The sequence below is a fragment of the Stegodyphus dumicola genome, chromosome 1, assembly GCF_044657685.1.
Source record: "Stegodyphus dumicola isolate Sdum_Otavi_A_Nest chromosome 1, ASM4465768v1".
Taxonomy (NCBI): Eukaryota; Metazoa; Arthropoda; class Arachnida; order Araneae; family Eresidae; genus Stegodyphus; species Stegodyphus dumicola.
Window position 1 is genome coordinate 213,624,068 of NC_140768.1, and position 21,982 is coordinate 213,646,049.

General features: G+C 32.2%; 1 protein-coding gene across 2 annotated transcripts in view; it reads left to right on the forward strand.

The window, feature by feature from the left end:
• LOC118179782 (uncharacterized) overlaps positions 1-21,982 on the forward strand; it is a 71,132-nt gene that overhangs the window by 17,064 nt on the left and 32,086 nt on the right. For both annotated transcript variants that reach the window (XM_085825244.1, XM_085825250.1), the window contains one exon: positions 10,501-11,736. In XM_085825244.1, the coding sequence (XP_085681370.1) occupies positions 10,501-11,736 (1,236 nt within the window). The remainder of the gene's footprint in view (positions 1-10,500; positions 11,737-21,982) is intronic.

Here is a 21,982-nt window from a genome sequence, read left to right on the forward strand (position 1 = left end):
CATAATATCAGTAGAAACATAATCAATTAAGATTAAAAATAGTGTACCGAAAAGTAAATGGGCTGATAACAATAATTGTGAAAGAAGCGAAGAGATTTAATAGACAGAAACAAAATAAGCATCTGGGTGAAAGCCGTATGAGCTGGTGACTAAAGTTACTAAAAAGTAAAATACATTAAACATAAAATACAGTATAATTAAGTGTGAGTCTTTGGGTAAGAATGAAGTTTTAAAATAATAACATTGGCAGTAGGATAAAGACATATCTGATAAATTACATAAAAAGCATGGTAGGTAATATACACATAAATATCAATAATAAAGAGAGTAAAAGCAGCAAAAACGATCTGGTACTTTACACTGTAGGAGGGGGGTGCAATCATCAGGGTAATTATAAATAATATTATTTAAAGGTATATGTCAGAAGTAGGGCAAGGAAAGTTTACAATAAAGCAAACAGAAAAGTATAACTATAACTTGCATTACAAGTAATTATTTTTTATTAGTAACAACATTAACAGTAAAAATTTCTTCAAACAGAGTGAACAGTATAAAGAGTTAACCAATAGTATTTTCATTTGCATTCATTTCAGGCATTTAATCAGTATTTTGGAAAATATATTTAACAGGGAAAAGCCTTTAAACATATTTAGTTTTTTTAAAGAGTTTGAAAATATCCATAAAAGCATTCAGTGCAAGTCTGTTAGATTTATCTTCATTGACACTATGATTTTTAAGTTCATTCCTTGGTTTGGGCTCGGATTTGATTTCCTTCTAGTTTAAGTAAATTTGTTTGCATTTGAGTGCTTGGTCTGGGGCCTTGGCCTAGTCAACTAATATATACCGGTTATGAAAATTTGTATTTTGTTGCATTGAGTGTTTGCAGACTCAGGTTTCAAAGTAAGACAAAGTTCTGCTCAAGTAACTTCGAGTAATCAGCAACTTAACCCCTTGGGTATGGATTTATTTGAGAAAATATTTGCACGTGGAACGGATATAATTTTTGGTTGCTTGGAGTAGAATGCAAAAGCAGTACATTTTACGTAAGAATTTATTTATTTCTAAAATATTGGTGACATATGTAGTATTAAGATGTCTTCAAGTAACTAAAATTGCAAAACAAAAATAAATTAACAACAACAAAGTAAAACTAAATGAAATAAATTCAAGCTATAACAAAACAAAAAAAACATAAACAAAACAAAACAAAAAAAAAAAAACAATTACTAATAATTATGCAGAGTGCGAAATTTTTCAAAGCAAGTAAGTAAATGCAGTGCTACTTTGCATTGTTTGCACTGCCACGTAGTCTCTTTCCTAATATGATGCTTATAACAAACACGGCACCTTTTCCCAGGATGTTGCTTGGACTTAGTTTACGGAATGTTCTCAGGAAAGTGTGCCCAATTTTTCGCTGTCAAACGAAATGGTGTATCTCTACTTGACGGGCGTCCACGATGCTTATAATTTGGCAATGACAATTGCTCCAGCAATTCTTCGGCAATAGCTAAACGAAAGGATATAAAATATAGTAAGCATTATAAAAGGCCATATCTGATGCCGGTTTTATAATATTTTCGCTATCTCCTTTTGCCTGTGTTTATCAAATCAGCATTTGAATGTTTCGTTCTAAGTATGTGAATCATACGCTCCTAGGGAAAACAAGTGAATGACGTCTCTCAGACGTGAAATGTACCCAAGAGTTTAATTTTTGGTTTGACATCTTAGACACGTCATCTGCTCCTAGGGGAGAAAAAGTGAATGACGTGTCTCAGATGTCAAATGTCCCCAAGGGGTTAAGGGGATTGAGATGTCAGGTGCCTGATGGAAATTGGCTGTGGGGGGGAAGAAGCATTGTCGTTGATTAAGCAATGCAAAATTAACTTGCGAGCAAAATATTGAGAATTCAAGTGGCGGATTTTCAGAGCCATACTGATTTAGAAGGCAGAATAAAAATTAAATCAAGTGGAGGAAAGACTTGATTTTATAGTTGAATTATATGAAAGAACAGTCTTCCTTTAAATAACAAAGAGCGTGATGAATTATAATATTTAGTTACTTCTTAAAACAGATTTTTATTGTCTGTCTGATCAGTGTATTACTGAAAGGTTAAAAATAGTGCTAATGTTAACCTTATTAGTATTTTCAAAGAACACCATTGTAATTTTTTTCATGAAGACATGGATTTGCTTAAATAATTCTTCATGTAGGTGTGTTTCCTAAAAAGAGGATTCATTGATGCTAAAAATCTTTAAAATGTCCATATTTTCTGAATTTCGTCATTATTTTTTTAGGAGAATTGATCTTTAGAAAGACTTTTTAAAATAAATACCAGAATTTCCTTTTACCGAAATTCTTTGCAGGAATGCTCTTCTTGGAGACGTGTTATAGTTTGACCACAGCTTCTGATGAGTTACCAAACTTGGGGGGGGGGGAAGTCTGGCATTATCACAATAAAACACTTTACCTTTTCTTGTTGTTCAGTTCTCTCCTTCCCCCCCCCCTCTTGTTTGGAGATATGACTCAATTTATCCAAATGATGGCTCTACACTGTCTCGGTTGCAGATTGATAGAGGTTTTCTTTCCCCCAAAAAAATAATTATTTAAAAAAACATAAAAATCTCATCAGACTGTTCTTTTGGCATCTGTTCTTTTGGCATCTGTTCTTTTTAATGAATATTGTCTCTCGAAATGCTTTGAGTCACTTCATTTCTTCTGCATGATCGCTTGCATTCAGCATTGTGGTGCATTTTGTTGATGTTTGAAAAGCAAGTTATAGAGCTCAATGGGGTAGAGCAAATTCTTTACTTTAAAAATATATGGGACCCATGGTTTGAGATTTGAAATGAAACTTGAAAGTTGTTTCACAGAATCATAAATGGTTGAGTTCAGAAAATTTAATCTCTGAGATTTATCATGTTCTTATTCAACTGCTAGCTACAATCAGTATCTTATTTTTTTTCTTCTTTCTTAGTTTTAACTAGCGTTCTAGAATTTAGTGCATCTTCAATATTGAAATTAGCAGAAAAAAAAATTTGCGAACAATTTTGCAAGTGGTGATCTGTTAAGGACATTTTCTCCATGTATGCATGGACCTTATAAGAAATAGACTAACCCAGTGGGCGGGGCGCGTGTCACCGACATGTCGGCAAGAAAGAGTAGGGACGATCTGGTTTACGTTAACGCTGAAATCTACGGCATTTGTATTACATAACTCTTTTTAATTATTAAATGTGATATGTTGTATAGTCATGAGATTATGAATGCCACAGTTTTTTCCTAATAGGATTTAATATATCTCATTAAAGCACTTTTCACTGCATTTCGTGCATTTTTTTCACGCGTAACTCTTGTACAAACATCTTTACTTTGGTAAAACGGTAAAAACACTGGGCACAAAATTTATGAACTTAATTTTGCATACAAATAACGTAAAATTAAATAAGATTGATAGTATGTGATGCTTTGAAATAAATAAGGTAAAATTAAACAAGATTTGATAATTTTTTTTTTAATTTAATGACCATTTTCAGGTAGTGATTTTCAAAACTATAATAACATTACAAAACAATCATTTATTTGATTGTATCATCATTAACTTATTAACATTAAAGTGGAATATTTATTTTAGAAATTTATAAAATTCGGAGCATAAAATTTTCTGAGTGTAATGAAGGGGGAAAAAAAGGTAAAATAAAATCTATAAGCACTCGGATTTTATGTTACGCCCAAAAGGAACCTTTTTTTAACGTTTTGTGTGTTACCTATGTTTATTGAATATCATGTTCTTCGCCCGTAAACCACATACATTTGAAAACAGCATATCTTTAGAATTTCCGCAGAGATAAAACTGTTATTTTCCGTACAGTGCTCGCTCTGAATTCGTTGAGTTTGTTAATCAAAAATTCGTTAAAAGATTTACAAAATATGAAATAGATTAAAACAAATTCGAAACTCGGCCGCCCAGATGCCCATGTTCAGGTGGAGGATTACATTATTCAAAATTTGATGGCTCTAGATACTGTCGTTTTTGTCACAGTGCGAGAAACATACATGTATTCATTCAGATTCTTCATTATTTAATTTCCTTACATATAATACAGGGCGATAATATTTGGTAACAACAATTTGCAAGGAGCCAGGGACATTTATAGTAAAACAGCGCAAAATGCCGCTTCGAAATTAACAGCCTTTCTAGGCTACCTCCCCTTTGGGCTAATAAATTAAATTAACAGTAAATAAAAAAAAAAACCTTATGCTATGCAGAACTAAAAATAAATTTTAAAAAATAATCACTGTAAAATACAAGCAAAATTAATTATTACGGTTAAATACAATTTTAACATTAGAATTAAATGTATAAACATTTTTAAGGAGGCAAAAGTGTTTATCATTATGATGTATTATGAAATATAATTGAAATAAAATTCCTTTATAGAAATTGTGCTATAATACTCATCTATAATTTAAAAAAAGCAGCACAATTTAGAATTTTAAACAAAACTTTCAAAAAAATTTTTTTTAATATTTTAGTATTTTTACTTATTTACACCAATAAAAAACATAAAAATTGCAAGAGAAAATTGCTTGTTTAAAATTTTCTATTAGTTCAGATTTAAAATATTATTTTCTAAAAGAAGTAGTTACAAATTTCCTTACAGCATAGGAAAAGCTAAAAAAATATCCAGTTCTGAAAGCATGCAATAGCTTTATAATTATCTGGAATGTTAATTATGCTTGATAAATATGCTCAGTTTTAAAAAATAAATCTCAATTTCAAAAATAAAAATATGTAGAAATTCTAATTTGTGAAATGAGGCACTACAACCAGCTTTTTCTTGACAATTATACACGCTGCAATAGGCAACCAATGTTAAGTTTCTGCAAGTCATCCCTACTCCTCCGGATGTGATCAAGGTGATAGCCGGTAACGACTCAGACAAGGGAGAAAAGCCGTTTGGGTTAGTCTATTTCTTATAAGGTCCATGCATGTATGCCGTACAAATTTTTTTTCCTCTTGTTGAATTGCGTTGTTACCTTTCGGTAATAAAAAAGCAAAATATGCCAGAAATGCCATTTTTGATTTTTGATTTTTTTCATACCCCCCCTAAAAAAAGACCAACAGTTGTATAGAATAAAAAAAAAAATTACAGACAAAAGCCTTGAAATGTCAGCTGTCAAAATGTGTAATGATAATATGGTTTAGAATGAAGTTGGCTGGCTTAAAATACTATTAATTTCTCTGACAGTAAAAAGAAAGCAGTAAGTCATGAAAATTGAATTTCTTAATCTCCAGGGGGTTTAGTATTTGTTTCTGAGAAGATCTGCTACAAATGCGAAAGGCAGATGATGACAGGTTGACTAGAGGGGGTCTTTCCTTACCTCGGGATAGTAAATTATCGTTCTCACTATCTTCTACGTTGTGGATGACCTGCTAAGGTTACATTCATGATGGTGAACTATATTGTAGTAATATAGAAGTAGTATATATTTTTATTTTGTAAATGTTTGTACAATTTTCAGGAGTTCATAAATTCCTTGAGTTGTATATGCAAAATATTATTTAATATGCTTTTAGAAATGCTACCTACTTTCAAAAGGGTGTTGAAGTTAATTCCTCAGTTTTTAAAGTAAATTGTATAAGTGATCCTTTATGTGGTTCACATGCTTAATCTTTATATTTTCTAATTGTTTCATATGGAATTTCCCAAATATTGGTATTAAAAATTAAGAATTGGCTTAGCCGCACTTTGTTGATAATTCTACAACTATTGAATGCAGATTAACTAAAGCCATAAAAACCTTAACTGGAAGATAAGAACAACAAAATTAAATCATTTTTAAAGAAAAAAATGTACAATTTACCAACACATAACAGTAAAAAACTAAGCTCATGGAGCCAGATAATAGAGTGGGTGTATGTTATATATATACGTAGGTTGGGGCAAAAGTCATGGCAACTATTTTTTTCTTGAAGATACCAGTCCGGTTGGAAAATGTGACATATACAGACAAAAGGACAAAGTCTTAGCTACATCTGTGGACAATGAATAGCACTGAAATATTGTAACACACGAATTTATTATGGTAGTATACAGGGCAATATGACTTTCACCTTGCAAAAGAATGATAACACAATGCACATAAAGTTGACATGACAAACCTGGGCCTAAAGACCCTCAGTGTAGTCCCCTGCTACTGTCACCACATGCTGTCAACGATGTGGAAGGCGCTGAATACCATCAGCCTCAGCATTTGCCGCACCATGTGTGAATCGAGTCATCTGTTGACGCACAGCATTAGCAATGTCCTCTCATGTTGCAAACTGCCTACCACGTATTGGTTCCTTAATCTTGGGAATGAGAAGTCACAGGGCAAAAGGTCAGGAGAATACTATTAGATGCTCCAATTCTTTCCATCTCCCAATGTCAGAGTAGCTGCCGTACACACTCTGCTTTATGTGGTCTTGCATTGTCGTGCAGAATTATTTCACTGTCCACAAGATCCAGACGTTAATCCCGAACGCCACGTCGTGCCTGTCGCACCAGGAAGTCCCGGTAGTACTGTGCAGTCACTGTTCTGCCATGAGGAACAAAGTGGCAAACAATGACACCCCTGACGACATATGCGACGATCACCATCAATTCGACTGGGGAAGGATTCTGATGGACCTTCTGCTGCCTTCGTGATCCAGGATGTCGCCACTCCACGAACTGACGTTTCAGTTCTGGTTCATATGGCCTGGCCCAAAATTCACCGATGGCTATTATTCATGACAAGATTTGATCACCAGTGTGCAAAGTAATTGGAGTATATTGCATAGCGCACCCACCTTTGAACTTCTGTCAGTGCATGTGTACCCACTGTGAAGCGATTTTTGCGTAGCTGTAGCTCATTACACAATATCCTGTGGACAGTGCGTTTCTCGATGCTATTTTCCCTCTCTAACTCCAGTAACGTCTGTCGTCATCCGTAAGGTTCTCGATGACGGCACATGCCAAGTTGGTCTGCACATTCACAGGTCGTCCCGAACGTTGCTCATCACTGTTTGACACACATCCTTGCTGAAACATTCCTACCCACCGTGCTCCTGTATGATACGGTAGGGCATTATTCCCAAGGGTTTTTACTAATTCATTGTGACATTCCATCGCATTTGCCCCTTGGAGAACAGCTATTTTGATGTAAGTGTGCTGCTCAATATGAGTTACTTCCATCTTGCACAACACTCACCAGCTGACTGATTTCAGAGATAAAGGGTATCAAAATTTACAAAAAAAAAAAAAAAAAAAAAAAAAGCTTAATATTTATTTGTTTACTTTATTAAACATTTCTTTCAATGTAAGTTGTTTAAGTTGCTTCGTTTTTTGTGCTAATACTTTCTCTTTAATTCTATAAACAGACATAATTTCTTGTTCAGTTACAAAGTTCCACCTATCGGAAGCGGTATTTTCTGGTATTCTCTTTAATTCTGTAGACATGAATCTCTTGTTCAAAGTTCTACTGTTCAAGTCCTGTAATTGGTGTGTCGAAAATTCCGACTAACTTGTCAATCAAAATTTTTTTATTTCAGTAACTTCTCTGTCACTTTCTTCACTATCAGTAGTGGTGTTTTCTGGATCTAGAACCATACTACAGATTTCGCCGTCTGTTAATTGATTGATGATTGGGGCAATGAAAAACTTTTGCTATACCATCTTCATTTATTACCGCTTCTCCAAATTTTTTTACAAAATCCAGTAACTGGAAAATTTCACCTTTAGTTTGCGATGTCCGAAAACCTTCAAATTCGCAGCTATCATCTTTATCCTCCTCACAATGAAATATGGTAGCTGGCCATAACTTATGCCGATCATTTTTTAATGTATCTGGAGACGCATCCTCCCAACGCGCATGCGTAAACGCATATAAAAAAAAAAATATTTTGTGGCTTTGATGTCCGGATTATAGATTATTTCGGATAATGGACATTCAGATTACAGACTTTGTACTGTAGTAAGGCTTTGGGGATAAGTCATATGTAATTGGCAAATTTTTGTGTTTTGAAGTGATACCATAATTAATTTACCTCTCAGCATAGCCAATGCACACTATGCAAATAGACTGAAATTTTCTTAAAACACACCTAGGTCAGGGGATTTCATTCTCCTGTTTGAGCGCAAACCTGTAAAATGTGGTGGGTAATAATTTGTCACTGCCTGGATTTGACAACTGGGTTTTTTCCTTCTGCAGTCACTCTTAAGTGGGGTAGAATATGAGGAATTTTCTCTTGTGCTTTCATAATGTAATTGGGAGTACGACCAGTTGGCAGTCCGAAGGTCTGGAGTACGAATGTTCTTACTGTGAAACAAAACTAAGGACCCTACAACCTATTACCAAAATTTGAGAGTGGGAAGAAATTATTTTCTAAACAATTTACCAGTAATATTAAGTTGACTTAATATTGACCAGTAATATTAAGTTATTAAGTTGACTTAATATTACTGAGGTGAAGATTATTTCAGATTACACAATTAGGAGTTAATTTTTTGAAATTAAAATTTGCACCATGTAAATTAGTTAATTTTCAGTTGTCGCCAACAATTAAACCAATATTATATTTCAGTTCTACTATAAAAACATACGTTAAAAAAATCAATGTTTAAAATGACGAAAATTAGTATATAACTAACTGAAATATAAAAATCAATAATAATATTTAAAAACACTTCCAAATAAAGTGAAGACGGCAAAATTATATTATATGTAACTTTAAAAAATTAGCTTAAAACTCCATTGAGGATACCTAGTGCAATCCAATATAATTAATTTAACAGTATTGAAAATATAAACAAGAAGTTTTCAAAATCAAGTTTCTTGTTTTGATTTCACATACTTTGAAATTTTTTATAGCTAAATGTTATCCTTTTGAAAAGTATGCAATTCTTTTTTATTTCTATAAACAAAATTTGGTAACACTTGTAAATCAATATCTTTGCAAATTATTTTCTATCGCTAAGAAGATGATAATGGTTTGTGATACACCTGCATAGTACTTTAAGTAGTTGTGTCCATAGTGTTTAGGTCTCTTATTCATTGTGTAACTTAAATATTTCTGTAAACATATTGTATGAACTTTTGAATTTATAATATTAGTTTCCTGTTTAAAATAATTTTATTATTTAATTCTGTGCGTGAATCAATCGTAGTGAAGAAATGCATTTGAGTTCTTTGCAGCAGTTCTGTGTTCATTTTCTCAGTGTATAATTGTGTTAAAAATGAATAATATATGGTTAATAATCACTTTTGTGTACAGTTTAGAAATTTATATGAAAAATATTGTGCTTTATAACGTATTTCAATTATTTTACCTTTATAATGAGTTGTTATTATTAACCTCAAATTTAAGCCAAATCAATCTAAGGTCAAAGGTGCTTAAGATAATTGGGGAAAGGGCAAAAAAATGTGACCCCCATGAAAAAGCCATTTACTATTTGTAGTTTGTATTAAGTATTTGTAGATGCTTTAAGTGATAATCTATAACATATCCCGATAAGAGAGACGTAGGTTATATAGAATGAAATATCATCTGATAAATGAGTATCTTGTTATCAGTAGAGAGAATGGAATTTAAAGCAATTAAGGGGTGTAATCTAATCTTATGCGGTCAAAATTTTGAAGTTACATCTTTAGTGCGAAATGATTATCAAGAATTAAACGCATATATTTGACCTACTTGGTCCACAGTTCCATACATTTGAATGCTGACATCAGTGTTGTTGTAAGTAAACAGTCTGATATCTGATTTTCTGACCTTCGTGTCATTTTTCAGGACTGAAAGCGAATGAATGCGCTTTTGTAGTGCAAAAGTAAGTAAGAGACACATTTTGAATTCAGATTGTTTTCTTGGAAGTGTGTGGTATGTTATTCGCAAAAAAGTAAATATTGCAAGCCTAGTCGTCTCCTTCGCTATGGCTTGGGAAAATTTGTTAAATAAAAGAAGTAGCTTGAAGGCCTTTTATTTAAAGTAACAGATAAAAAGAGAATTTTATGATATTTTTTATCATTTAATGGTATAATTTGTTAAAATAACCTGTCCTATCCCCCCTTTTTTGTGCTGTCCAATGCATTACATATTTTCTTTCCTTTCAGTATTGTATTTTTCTAATTTTAAAATTTAGATAATCCATTAATTCCATATGTCTAAGCTAATGTACTTTAAAATACATTTAATCATCATTTATGTAAAATATAGTCTTTGGATACAGTAGGAGTAAAAATTATTATTTTCTGGATTTATTAAGCATGATTGGTTCAGTTGGTAATACTGAGAATAAAGAAAACTTTTTAAATAGTTTTTTAGTTAAAAAATTATTTTATGAAACATATAACAGGAATAATTTTCCTTTTTGCATTAAAGAAAATTCTTTAACATTTCTAATGAAATTAAATGGAAAAAAATGTTCTTTCTCCTTTTTTGAAATTTTGTGTAGAATTCAAGAAACATTTTATCTTTTTTAGGACCAACAAGGTTTCATAGACATGATTCTGATTCCGAAAGTAGTGACTCAGACATGGATGATAACAGTGATAATGACTCTTACAGCAATGAGACTGTATTGCAAGATGAACATACAGAAAATAATTCAAGATTGAGTCCTGAAGAAAGCAATGAAGTTGGATCAGAAACTGTTTTGGAGAAAGACAGGCTTTCTGAACGTAGATTAAGTTTTCAAAATCTGAATTCAGATATAAATCTAGATAAATACCAACACCAGAGTTCCAATGTTTTTAATGGTTTAAAATCCACTTGTGATTCTTCAGATTCAAAATCTGAAAATGATAGTAAGTCTTTCAAACATGAAAGAGATTCTGAATACCCGTGGTTATGTAAATCTGAAAATAATTATAATTGCAATCAATATAATAGCACAATTCTTTCAGTTGAAAAAAATTCTGTTAAACAGACTAACACAAGTTCAGGAAATGACAAATCTATTGAAACTTGTAACAGTAATGTAAACTGTGGCCAAATAAAAAACTGTGCAAATAAAAGATCATCTGTAGATCTTAATAGGAATGGAAACTGTGAACAAATGAAAGTTTTTGCAAATAAAAAGCCATCAATAAATCATGTAGTACCTGAAGCTAAAAGATCAATTTGGCTTGATTCTGAAATGCAAAAGGACAGCGTTCAAGAGAAGCATTTGCCAAATGATGCAAGAAGTGTTTCTGATAGTGACAATAAGTATGTAGGTCAATCAGAGCCAAGAAATCGTTTGTCTCAAAATGATTTAAGGTTTGAATTAAAAAAGAGAATGCAAGATTATACCTGTAAAAATACTTCACCTACTGGAAAACAAGATTCTTTGAACCATTGTATTCGCCATCGTAGTTCCAGCCGTGATAGGATAAGTTTAAATCGTGAACGAAAGCGTAACCAATCAGGTCGTTGGACTAGGTCTCGAAGTCGAAGTTCCTCATATTCTTCTACTACATCAAGCAGCTCATCATCAAGTAGTAACTCAAGTCCAGCAGTGCGATCAGTTTCAAGTGTTGTGAAGCCAGTTGAGCCTAAGATTATGGAAAGTGCTGAAAGTGAAAACCAAAAGAGTTCTAAAAATGGTCGAAAATCTAGCTTGTCATCGTCGGACCCAGAAAATATTTTTTCTCTGAAAAGAAAAGTTTCAAATGACCAGTACAAATTTTCGTCCATTCCTAAGATGTGTGCACTTAATGCTGAAGGCAAAAATCATGGTTTGTATTTTTCATTGAGTTATAGTTTTATAATGGATTTTATTAATTATAAAAATTTCATGTTCATTATTCCATTTTGTAAGTTTTTAATCTTTCAACCAGCTAAAGATTTGGCCACAAAAGGCCATAAGTAAATTATGGTTTTTATTTATTTATTTATTTATTTATTTTTTTTTTTTTTACAATTCCAAAATTACCTTTTTACTTCGTACCTTAACTCCTTTTCTTCCAGTATATACAATGAAGAGTCAACATATTGTGACCACTTAATCCAAAACCTTGTTGGTGCATTTAGCTCCCACAGCAACTTCAGTACATGAGGGCATGAACTTGATGAGCTTCCAATACCTTTTTATAGTGAATTTAATTTCAGATCACACAACAATTTAATATCCAGATTTGGGGTTCAGATTTCATCAGTAAATGCACATCACAACTGCAGGAGTTTAGTTAAGAAAATTTTATTGCTGTTATTTTTAAAATGAAAACGAAAGTTGAAGGGCTTTTATTAATTTATTAAATGAAAGATTTCTGAAAGCTAGATACTTTATATTTTACGTATATATATAGGAAATAAATTATTATATATATATATACATACATATGTTTAATTTTCTAGTTGATTATTTAATGTATTATCTCTTTTGAAAAAGTAGTTAGAATTCTATTGAAATGAACTTACTTATTAGAATATTTAAAATGAAAGTATTAAAAAGATAAAGTTAAAAGTGAAACTGCAACCAACAAACTAAGTAATTATCATCATTGACTGGAAATTAGTTGCCTTTTCAAGGGGAACTAACTTCTGATCAATTAACGATAATTAAGAAATGCGAAAGTGTTTCATCTTTTTCTCAAGTAAAAATCATGACTGAAAAAAAAAAAAAAACCTTTTAGTAAGATTGAGTTTAAGTTATTGAAATCGATAATTAAAATTCAGTAAGATATTGGTGGTTCTGTAAAGCTTTAAATTCATTCTTTAAATTGGAATATATAATTCTTTTAAGAGTTTTATTTTCTTGCTTGGGAAAATTGCTTCCCGACTCTCCCGGAAGTTAAATTCTTTTAATAAATAAAAATATATTGGAAAGAGTTGTAGATGTATGAGTTCCCATTAGTATTTACCATTCCAAAAAAACTTTTAGGAAAAAGGTTTAATTTAGTATACCCATACTTACAGAAAAATAGATGATCTTATTACCTTTAATAATTTGAACAAGATAGAAATTTTACAAATTTGTCCAGAGTGCCTTACTCTTAATAAAGCAAATACTTCACAAAATGTAGTCAACTATCTAGATAGTCAAATAATAAACTATAATAAAAATTCTACGGTTTGGCGAAAATGCAGCTTCAGTTTTAATATATAAACAAAATACATTGGACTTCCATCATTTCCAAGAAAGTTATTAGTAATACTATCTTTAATTAAAAGTAATCAAGTACCAAATAACTTTATTAATCTTTGTCTTAAAAGACTAAGTTTTAAATACTCAATCGAAATCATTTGGCTGATAAGGATATGATAATTTATTCCTAAACCTTTAAAAGGCAAGATATGTTGGATGACTGACTATCAGTTAAAAGATTTGTAAATATTTTAATTACAGTAATTATTATATATAATGTAGAAATAGTTTTTTCTCACATTTCTTTATTGCTGTTATTAAAAAATACCTATTTCATATTTCGAAGTCTGCTAAACAGCTGTTTAGCAGTAAAGATTTCTTTTACTTTTTACCTTTTCTAATACAACAATTAGCCAGAAAATAATTAATTTCTTTTATTTAGTTAGTTCAAAATCAAAATTTTACCAGAAGACTATTACACTCAGCAATTTTCAGATGTTACACTAGCCACTTCTTTTTCCCACATTCTAAAAATAGAATCCAACAAGTTCCTGCCTACACTCTCTCTGTTTACCCCTCCAATCTCCATCCGGCTTCAAATTCCTTTCTGAGTAGGAAAAAAATAACAGACGTATATCAGTTTCACAGCTAGCAGACACCTAAGTTAATTAATACATCATCTGGCCTTTAATGTATATTATGTAAATGTCCTTTTTTCATACGTTTTTAATGTTTCCTTTTAGTCTTATGTGAATACATTTTTATTTACCTGTTCTTCCTTGTTCAGTTGTTTTCACAAAGTTTGCATTGTGTTAATATGATCAAAGGTGAAAGTGTCGATAAACAATTTTTTCGAGTGAGCAAATAAAACTATTATAAGAATTATATGTTCTGATTTGAATAATTAACAATTTTTTCGAGTAAGCAAATAAAACTATTATAAGAATTATATGTTCTGATTTGAATAATTCCATTTTAAATATGCGAATGAGTAAATTCATTTCAATAGAATTCTAACTACTTTTTTTCAAAGGAGATAACATATTTAATAATCTACTAGAAAATAAATTATTTTATTAATTTGCATGTCTAGCAAAAGTATTAGGCAGTTTATTATGAATAATTAACTTGTTTACTTATATGTATATATATTATAAGTAGTAAATCATAAAAATGTGAAACTTAGTTGGTCAAAAATTGCACGTTGAGCTGCAGATTTAAAAAATAGATTGATAAGAAAAGGAGAGTTAAAAAAATAGCTAAATCTGTGAAGAACATTTGAACTACCTAATTCCTGATATTTCATATAAAACAAAGTTAAAACAACAAAATGTAAGTTAAAGCAATAAATTGTACGTGAAAAAACTTACATATTATACAAAAAAAATAAATAAATAAATAGAAAGCCTATACAACATAATCAAAATTGGCATGCGAAAAAACCTCAACAATTTACAAAATACTGAGAAATTTTACATATAAAAACAAGGTCAATCTACTCTGTTCAAGGCTTCAAATAAAACTTATCAAGGGAAAAGTCCCTGAAGCCCTCAACCAAGTTGATGACCCACAAACCAAAACGCATGTTTCGTAGAACTAACCCATCGAGACCGAAAACGGCTTTCCTAGTTATTAAAATTTTTTTCATCTATTACTAATGATGTCTCAATAGATTTGTCTCTTTTTCCCGGCGTGCCTGCGTGTTTTAAAATATAAAAATGAACTTAAAAAGATATCAAAGCTATAAGTTTTAAACAAGAAAAAACTTGTAATCTAAAAAACAAAAAATCATCTAAAAGACGTAAGAAAAATCCTATACAAATTAGCCTGGTTGGGTAAATGTACAAACAAATCTCAACAATAAATTTTCAGTCTCAATGGGTTTATTCGACGAAACGTGCCTGTTTTTTTTAGGGGGGGTCATCAACTTGTTGAGGGCTTCAGGCACTTTTCCCTTGGTAAGTTCTGTTTCAAACCTTGAACAGAGTAGATTATGTTTTTATATGTAAAATTTCTCAGTATATTGTAAATTGTTGAATTTTTTTTCGCGTACCGATTTTGATTTTGGTGTATAGGTTTTTCTAATTTTTTTTTTTTTTTTTTTTTTTTTTTTTTTCTGTACAATTTATTGCTTTAACATAGATTTTATTGTTTTACAGGTAATATCAGGAATTAGGTAGTTCAAATTTTTTTTACAGCTTTAGCTATTTTCTTCTTATCAATCTATATATATAGAAAGAAATACTATATAGTTACAAAATGGGGTTTTGCTTGTTTGGAGGTTTTGGTTTTGAAATTTTTTTTTAATTCTTTGTTGTAATTATTTGAAATTTATTAATTGAGAATTTTAATTTTTTGGTCTTTGTGAAATATTGGTTCTAAATTTCTTACTCTATGCTTATATATGTATATATATAAACCAAAAGTTCATAATAATTTATAAGAAGAAAACTTTCCATATACCATCTCCAAGGAACACAAATTCAATTTAAAACCATGAGTGAAAAAATACTGTAGTCAGAATTTAAGTTAGTATTTTAAATAGTAATTTCAACTTCTTCTTTTTTTTTTTTTTTTTTTTTTTTTTAAATCTGCAAAGAAAAATCTTTAATCGCAAAAAAAAAAAAAAAAAAGTATATTTTAAATATTGAAGTAGTTATTGTCATTGATCACAGATTTATTGACTTATCAAGGGGATAAACCAATCTGTCATCAATTAACAACAACTAAATTAAGAGTGTATTTCATCTTGCTTCCAAGTAAGCATCAAATTATTTGCTAGATTCAAAGCATTAAGTCACAATTAATACTCAATCCAAATAAAGACATTAGTCCATTTAAGCCAATAGAATCTTGTTAAAAAAATAGCAAATAATCTTAATCGGCCCAGTATAATGGAAGATATAGGTTTCTGTTAAGAACGTGTTTAATCTGAATGAGATGCTTACTTTAAAAAACATATCCCCTACACTCTCATTTCAAATTTCAAAACAGAAGTAAACATATTAGAACATTAAAAGTTATTGAAAATCATAAGAAGATCAAAAATGATTCAATCTTGTAATAAATTTATGACATGTAGTTAATTAAAAATGTAAAGATCAAACTATTAAGTTAAGATTAACAAACTTCCCTTCAATATTTTAATACCAAATGGCTGGAAATTCAAATATTAAGTGATGGAAGTAAAATGGTTGTCCTAAAGTGCAGTTTTCTATTTAAGAAAGTTTAGCCTAAATTGTTGAGAAGATTGGAATTCTTCTTGGAGATAATACATAGAGAGTAGGCTGTTACTAAAATAGCACTAAAAGCTGCTATTAGTTAGAATATAAATTCAAAATAAAGTAATTAAAAGTAAAAATGCCTATGACTTGCACTAAACTGCAAAGTAATAAACCAATAATTTATAATAAGAAAACTTTCCATATACTATCACCAAGGAACGTCAAATCGGGTTTAGGCATATTGTTGAAATTATTTGCAAAAAGAATCTGCTCATGCACTATGTAAAAAGGTAGGAATGATGTGTAACTTTTTTCCGGACCTGCACAAAGGAAGGGAAAGGAAAATGGGTTGCCATATATTAAGAGGTTCACCAAGTGTATTCTTGATGCAAACTGAAAAAAATATGCCGAGATAAATTTGTGAATTTCTTCGTAAATTTGCGCCAAATTTTACAAAATTTAATATTTTGCCATAATTTGAATTGTATAATCAAAATATGGAAAAAATTGGTATGTTATTTCAGAAAAAGTCTAATTTTGTGTCAAAATACCTATGATAGAACAATGCTATATATAAATCTGATGTACATCCTAATTCGCACTTTCGAGACATGGAAAACACAATTTGAATTTCGTCATTCGGCCCAGTATAATGGAAGATGTAGAGCTGTCCAACAAACAAACAAAATTTAACAAAATATAAGAATGTTAATTTAACCCATTAAATAACCCTCTGTTTTTCAGTTTTCCATGCAAAAATTGTCCACTTTTTATTGTCTGCTTTTAATTAGTGCAACAAGATATATTCTACAAATATTTTTTGAAATTTTTGAGTTGTTTATTATTTTTATGATGTAAAGTAAATAGTAAATAAGTATCTCAAGTTAATTCCATAGCTGTGGAGTCGGAATCAGAGTCAGGCAGATTTGAGGGTAAAAGGAGTCGGAGCTGCAGACGCTGAAAACAGGTCGACTTCGACTCCATGGACAGTTTGAATTTGAAATGAAATTAAAATGAATTGGAAAAAATTAATGACAAGCTGAGTTATTATTTTTATTTATGAACTGTATACATTAATAAATAGTTATTTTCTATTTTATTGACCTATTAATAAATAATGTAAGGGAGGAGGATAGATGTGATATTTTCTATTAGTGATTAAACTGATTCATTTAAAAATCTCACTGGTAAATTGAGGTAAGCAGCAATTAAGAACTTTTTTAGAAGATATAGATAACCCTAATATTTCACTAACAGAAAGACTGTGGAATGATCTTGCAGTATTGGAAACTCTTCTTTCTATACCATATATAGACACAAAAAAGTTGCAATCTGAAGAATTGACAGGAGGTGAGAATGGGATGTTTGTTCTTTCTGGGAAGGTTTATTGCAGAAGGAATAATTTCTTCAAGGATGTAGGGTTTATATGTATTTTAACTAACATTTATTTTAAGTTTAAACTATCTTTCCTGTCAAGCCTTACTTTCCCCTGGAACTGCCAATGCCAGAATATGTAAATTTGAGTAGAACACGCAAGGATTCAAATTATCAGCGGAAGTATTCTGATTTAAATAGAGAGGAAACAAGTTCAGTGTGTGATATTCTTACTTAGCGAGCGCGGAGGTAGTTAGCGAGAATTTGAAGAACCCCACGTTGCGGCCTATGTGCTTGGCGGGAAGTAGTGGTAATCGTTCCAGTGAGCTTCAAGTCTGCTGAATTAGCAGCGGTATTGTAAAACGCGGTGAGTTAGTTATTTTAGAGAGCCTCGTAGTTAGAATCTTGTCTTTACTCTCTTTTCAGGTTATTATTTTTATTTTGACTGCCAAGTTGGCACAGTCTGTGAGCGTCAAGAGCACGCAATTGTAATTTTATTACGTTGAATAAAAAGGGACTTAAACCCTTCACAAGGCTCTATCTTTTATACAAGTTTTCACAGTCACCCCTTGGTTGCGTGCAAGTTGGAGGCGCGCAACGTTACATTGGCGCCCGAACAATTATCGAACTGAAATGGCCGAAAATTGGATGGAAGCCGCTGGACAACACCAAGAAATGACAAGCCAGTTAGAAGGATTTGGATACCTGGTCCAGACTTTGAGAGCATCAATCAAGCCAAACGTCCATTTCGACGGAAAAAATTCGGTGGAGGTATTTCTAGAAGGTCTAGAAAACCACTTTCAGCTCTACCCTGTGCCTGAAAGACAAAAAAGTTGCCATCGCCACATCAGCACTAAGAGGACAAACCGCGCTATGGTGGAAAAACATAGGCAAATTTTTACTAGGTGAATTTGGAAGCCAGACATATACATTTGAAAATTTCAAAAAATCGTTAGTAACGGCCTTCCTCATAGTGAAAGATCGTGCACGGCTGGAAGCCGAGCTATATAGTTTCTATCAATGGGATATAGCAGAATTGACGGACTTTATTCTACGAAAAATCAAGCTAACGGATATGCTGTATGGGAAGAAACCCGATGCGGAGATTATTGAAATAATATTACCAAGATTGTTACCCGCTGTCCAAGACTACTTTGAAATTAGAAACCCAAGCACATTGCAGGAACTTTTCGAATTGGCGGTGAAGTTTCAAAATCGCAGAATAGCGGAAAAAGTGAGAGGAGAAACATATTCTCAAAGTACCCGAAGGAAGGAGGAAACCAGAAATGGAAATCGCTCTTATGGGGGAAAGAACTATCAAGCTAACGCATCGAAACTCGAAGGTCAAGGCCCAAAAAGAAAATTTGAAAATAAACATCCGCGTACCCAGAAGACACAGATTGAAAGGAAAGCTTTAAACGAATAGAGGGGCCTGTGAAAGGGAGGGTCCAGACCCCGGAAGTTTTAAAAAAACCCTCAAATAGACATTTAAACACGGTCATCGTAAAAAACTCACAGCTACCAATTATACAAGTCCTGGTTGGCGATGTACCAGTAGAAGCCCTCATCGATACAGGAGCAGAAGGAAATTTTATGAGTGAAAAGTTCTTCAAAAAGAATTTTTATAGGATACGACTATTTAAAACCAAAAATACGGAAATTATAGCGGCGCAAGGAAAAACGTGTCACTGCATCGGGAAATTATCATTAAACTTACAGGTAAAAGAGGAAAATCTCAAAGTATTAATTTTTGTGGTGAAAGACCTACAACACTCTCTTATTTTAGGTATGGACTTTTTAAGGGCCGCGAGGGCCAAATTAAATTTTCAAGATAGTTCCGTGGTGTTGGAGATGGACCAGAGGGTGGTGGAACCTGTGGAGACACCTGAAGTGAACCTTAGCCATCTGAATGACCATGAAAGTAAAGCAATACAGCAAGTGGTGAGTAATTTTTCTCATTTGTTTTCAGAAAAACCAGGAAACTGCCAAATCGTGACTCACAAGATTCAGTTGAATGCCGAAAAACCTTGTAGGACTAAACCGTATCGTTATGATAAACAAAAAGACCTAATCATTGAAGAACATATTCAGGAGATGTTAAAGAATAAAATAATAACGCCCATAAATAGTGAGTACGCGAGTCCAGTCGTACTATGTAGGAAAAAGAACGAGTTTCCTCCTTCGGATAAAAGGGCTTGGAGGTTTGCTATTGATTACAGAAAACTAAATAGTATTACGAAATTTCCAGTTTACCCTTTGCCGGTTATAGACGAGATCATTAGACAGATCAAATCGACAAGATATATGTCTACTTTGGACTTAACGTCTGGCTACTATCAAATAGCTATGAGACCCGAAGATATACACAAAACCGCGTTTATAACAAAATCGGGCACTTATGCATTTTTACGCATGCCCTTTGGGTTGTGTGGGGCCCCATCAACATTCCAGAGAGCTATGGACATTGTTCTAAAGCCTGTCCTAGGAAAATCAACTTTAATTTATCTAGATGATATAATTATAACAAGTAGTACGTTGGAACAACACAATAATGACCTCGAACAAGTTTTTAAATTATTAAAAGAGGCCGGTCTTACAATTAACGCCTCAAAATGCAAGTTCGCAACTAAAGAACTTAAATATCTCGGTTATAAAATTTCGCAAAAGGGTATAGAAACGTAAGATTCAAAAATAAAAGCTATTAAGAATTTCCCACCGCCCAACACCGCCAAGAAACTTTCGTCTTTCCTTGGATTATGTTCTTACTATCGATCTTTCATAAAAGATTTCGCTAATATTGTTAAACCACTCTTAGTAATCAAAAGAAAAAAGAGTAAATTTACGTGGACAGCGGAAGCTAACACAGCTTTTGAAAGATTAAAAGAAGCGCTTATTAATGCCCCTGTTTTAAAATTCCCTGAGGGGGACGAAAACCTGGAAATTGCAGCAGATGCGTCAGACTATGCGGTTGGGGCGGTTCTTATGCAAAATAACCATCCGCTGGCATTTTTTAGTAAAACATTGAATCAGACACAAAGGAATTATACAGCTACAGAAAGAGAAACATTAGCCGTATTAATGGCTGTACACAAATTTCGAGTTTATTTCGGCAAATCGCCAGTAACAGTCTTTTCGGATCATGCGGCTGTTGGTAGACTTTACTCGGGGAAAAACCTAACGCCCAGGTTAATAAGATGGGCTTTAAAACTCCAAGAATATAATATCATAATAAAATATAAACCGGGTAAAGAAAACAATGTAGCTGACGCACTTTCTCGTATAAAACTGGAGGATGAAGGAAATGAACTTAAATGCGCTGTGTTGACTTCAAAAATTTTAGATTCTAGAGATACGGTTATTACTGAACTGAAAGCTGATCCTGAATTTGGAAATATCTATGTTTATTTGAAAGACCCCGAAAGCTTTGAGCATACAGATATCGATGCGATAAGAAATAGAGCAAAAAACTATGAAATAATAGATAATTTATTATTCTATACGAAAACAACAAACGAAAATCTTGAGTATAATCCAGTCATCCCAGCCTCGCTTCGATTAAGCATTTTGAAGGAGTTGCACGAAGAAAAAACAGCGGGCCACCTCGGGGTCAGAAAGACTATAAAAGGGGTATGCGAGGTATATTTCCCACAATTATACAAAATAGTAACGGCGTATGTCAGGTCCTGCAATCAATGTCAGTTAATAAATGATATTAATTACAGCCCGGCCGGGTACTTAAATACCATTCGCGCTACATTTCCGAATGAAATTTTAGGCATAGATCTTCTTGGTCCTTGCCCCCAGAGTGAGTTAAATAAAAATCGTTTTCTTTTAGTAATTATAGATCATTTTTCAAAATGGACAGAAATTGTTCCACTTAAACGCGCGTCAGCCAAAACAGTCGCAGATGCATTCTTACACAGATACATTTTAAAATACGGTGCACCGATAAAAGTCATTAGCGATAACGGAAAACAATTCATTAGTCAAATATTTGAAAACATATGCAATGGACTTGGCATACGCCATATCAAAATGGTTCCGTATAGACCACAGGCTAACATAGCAGAAAGAGTTAATAAAAACATAGTAAAAATAATTCGCAGTTACGTGAGCACACATCACAAGCGCTGGGATGGCTACATAAATGAATTAGCTTATGCTTTAAGAACGGCACATCATGATACTACAGGAAAAACTCCAGCAGAATTATTTTTAGGCACAAAGTTAATTACGCCTTTAGATAAATTATTCTTTGTGCAACAAAGAGAGCAGGAGTTTAAACAAAAAGATGTGCAA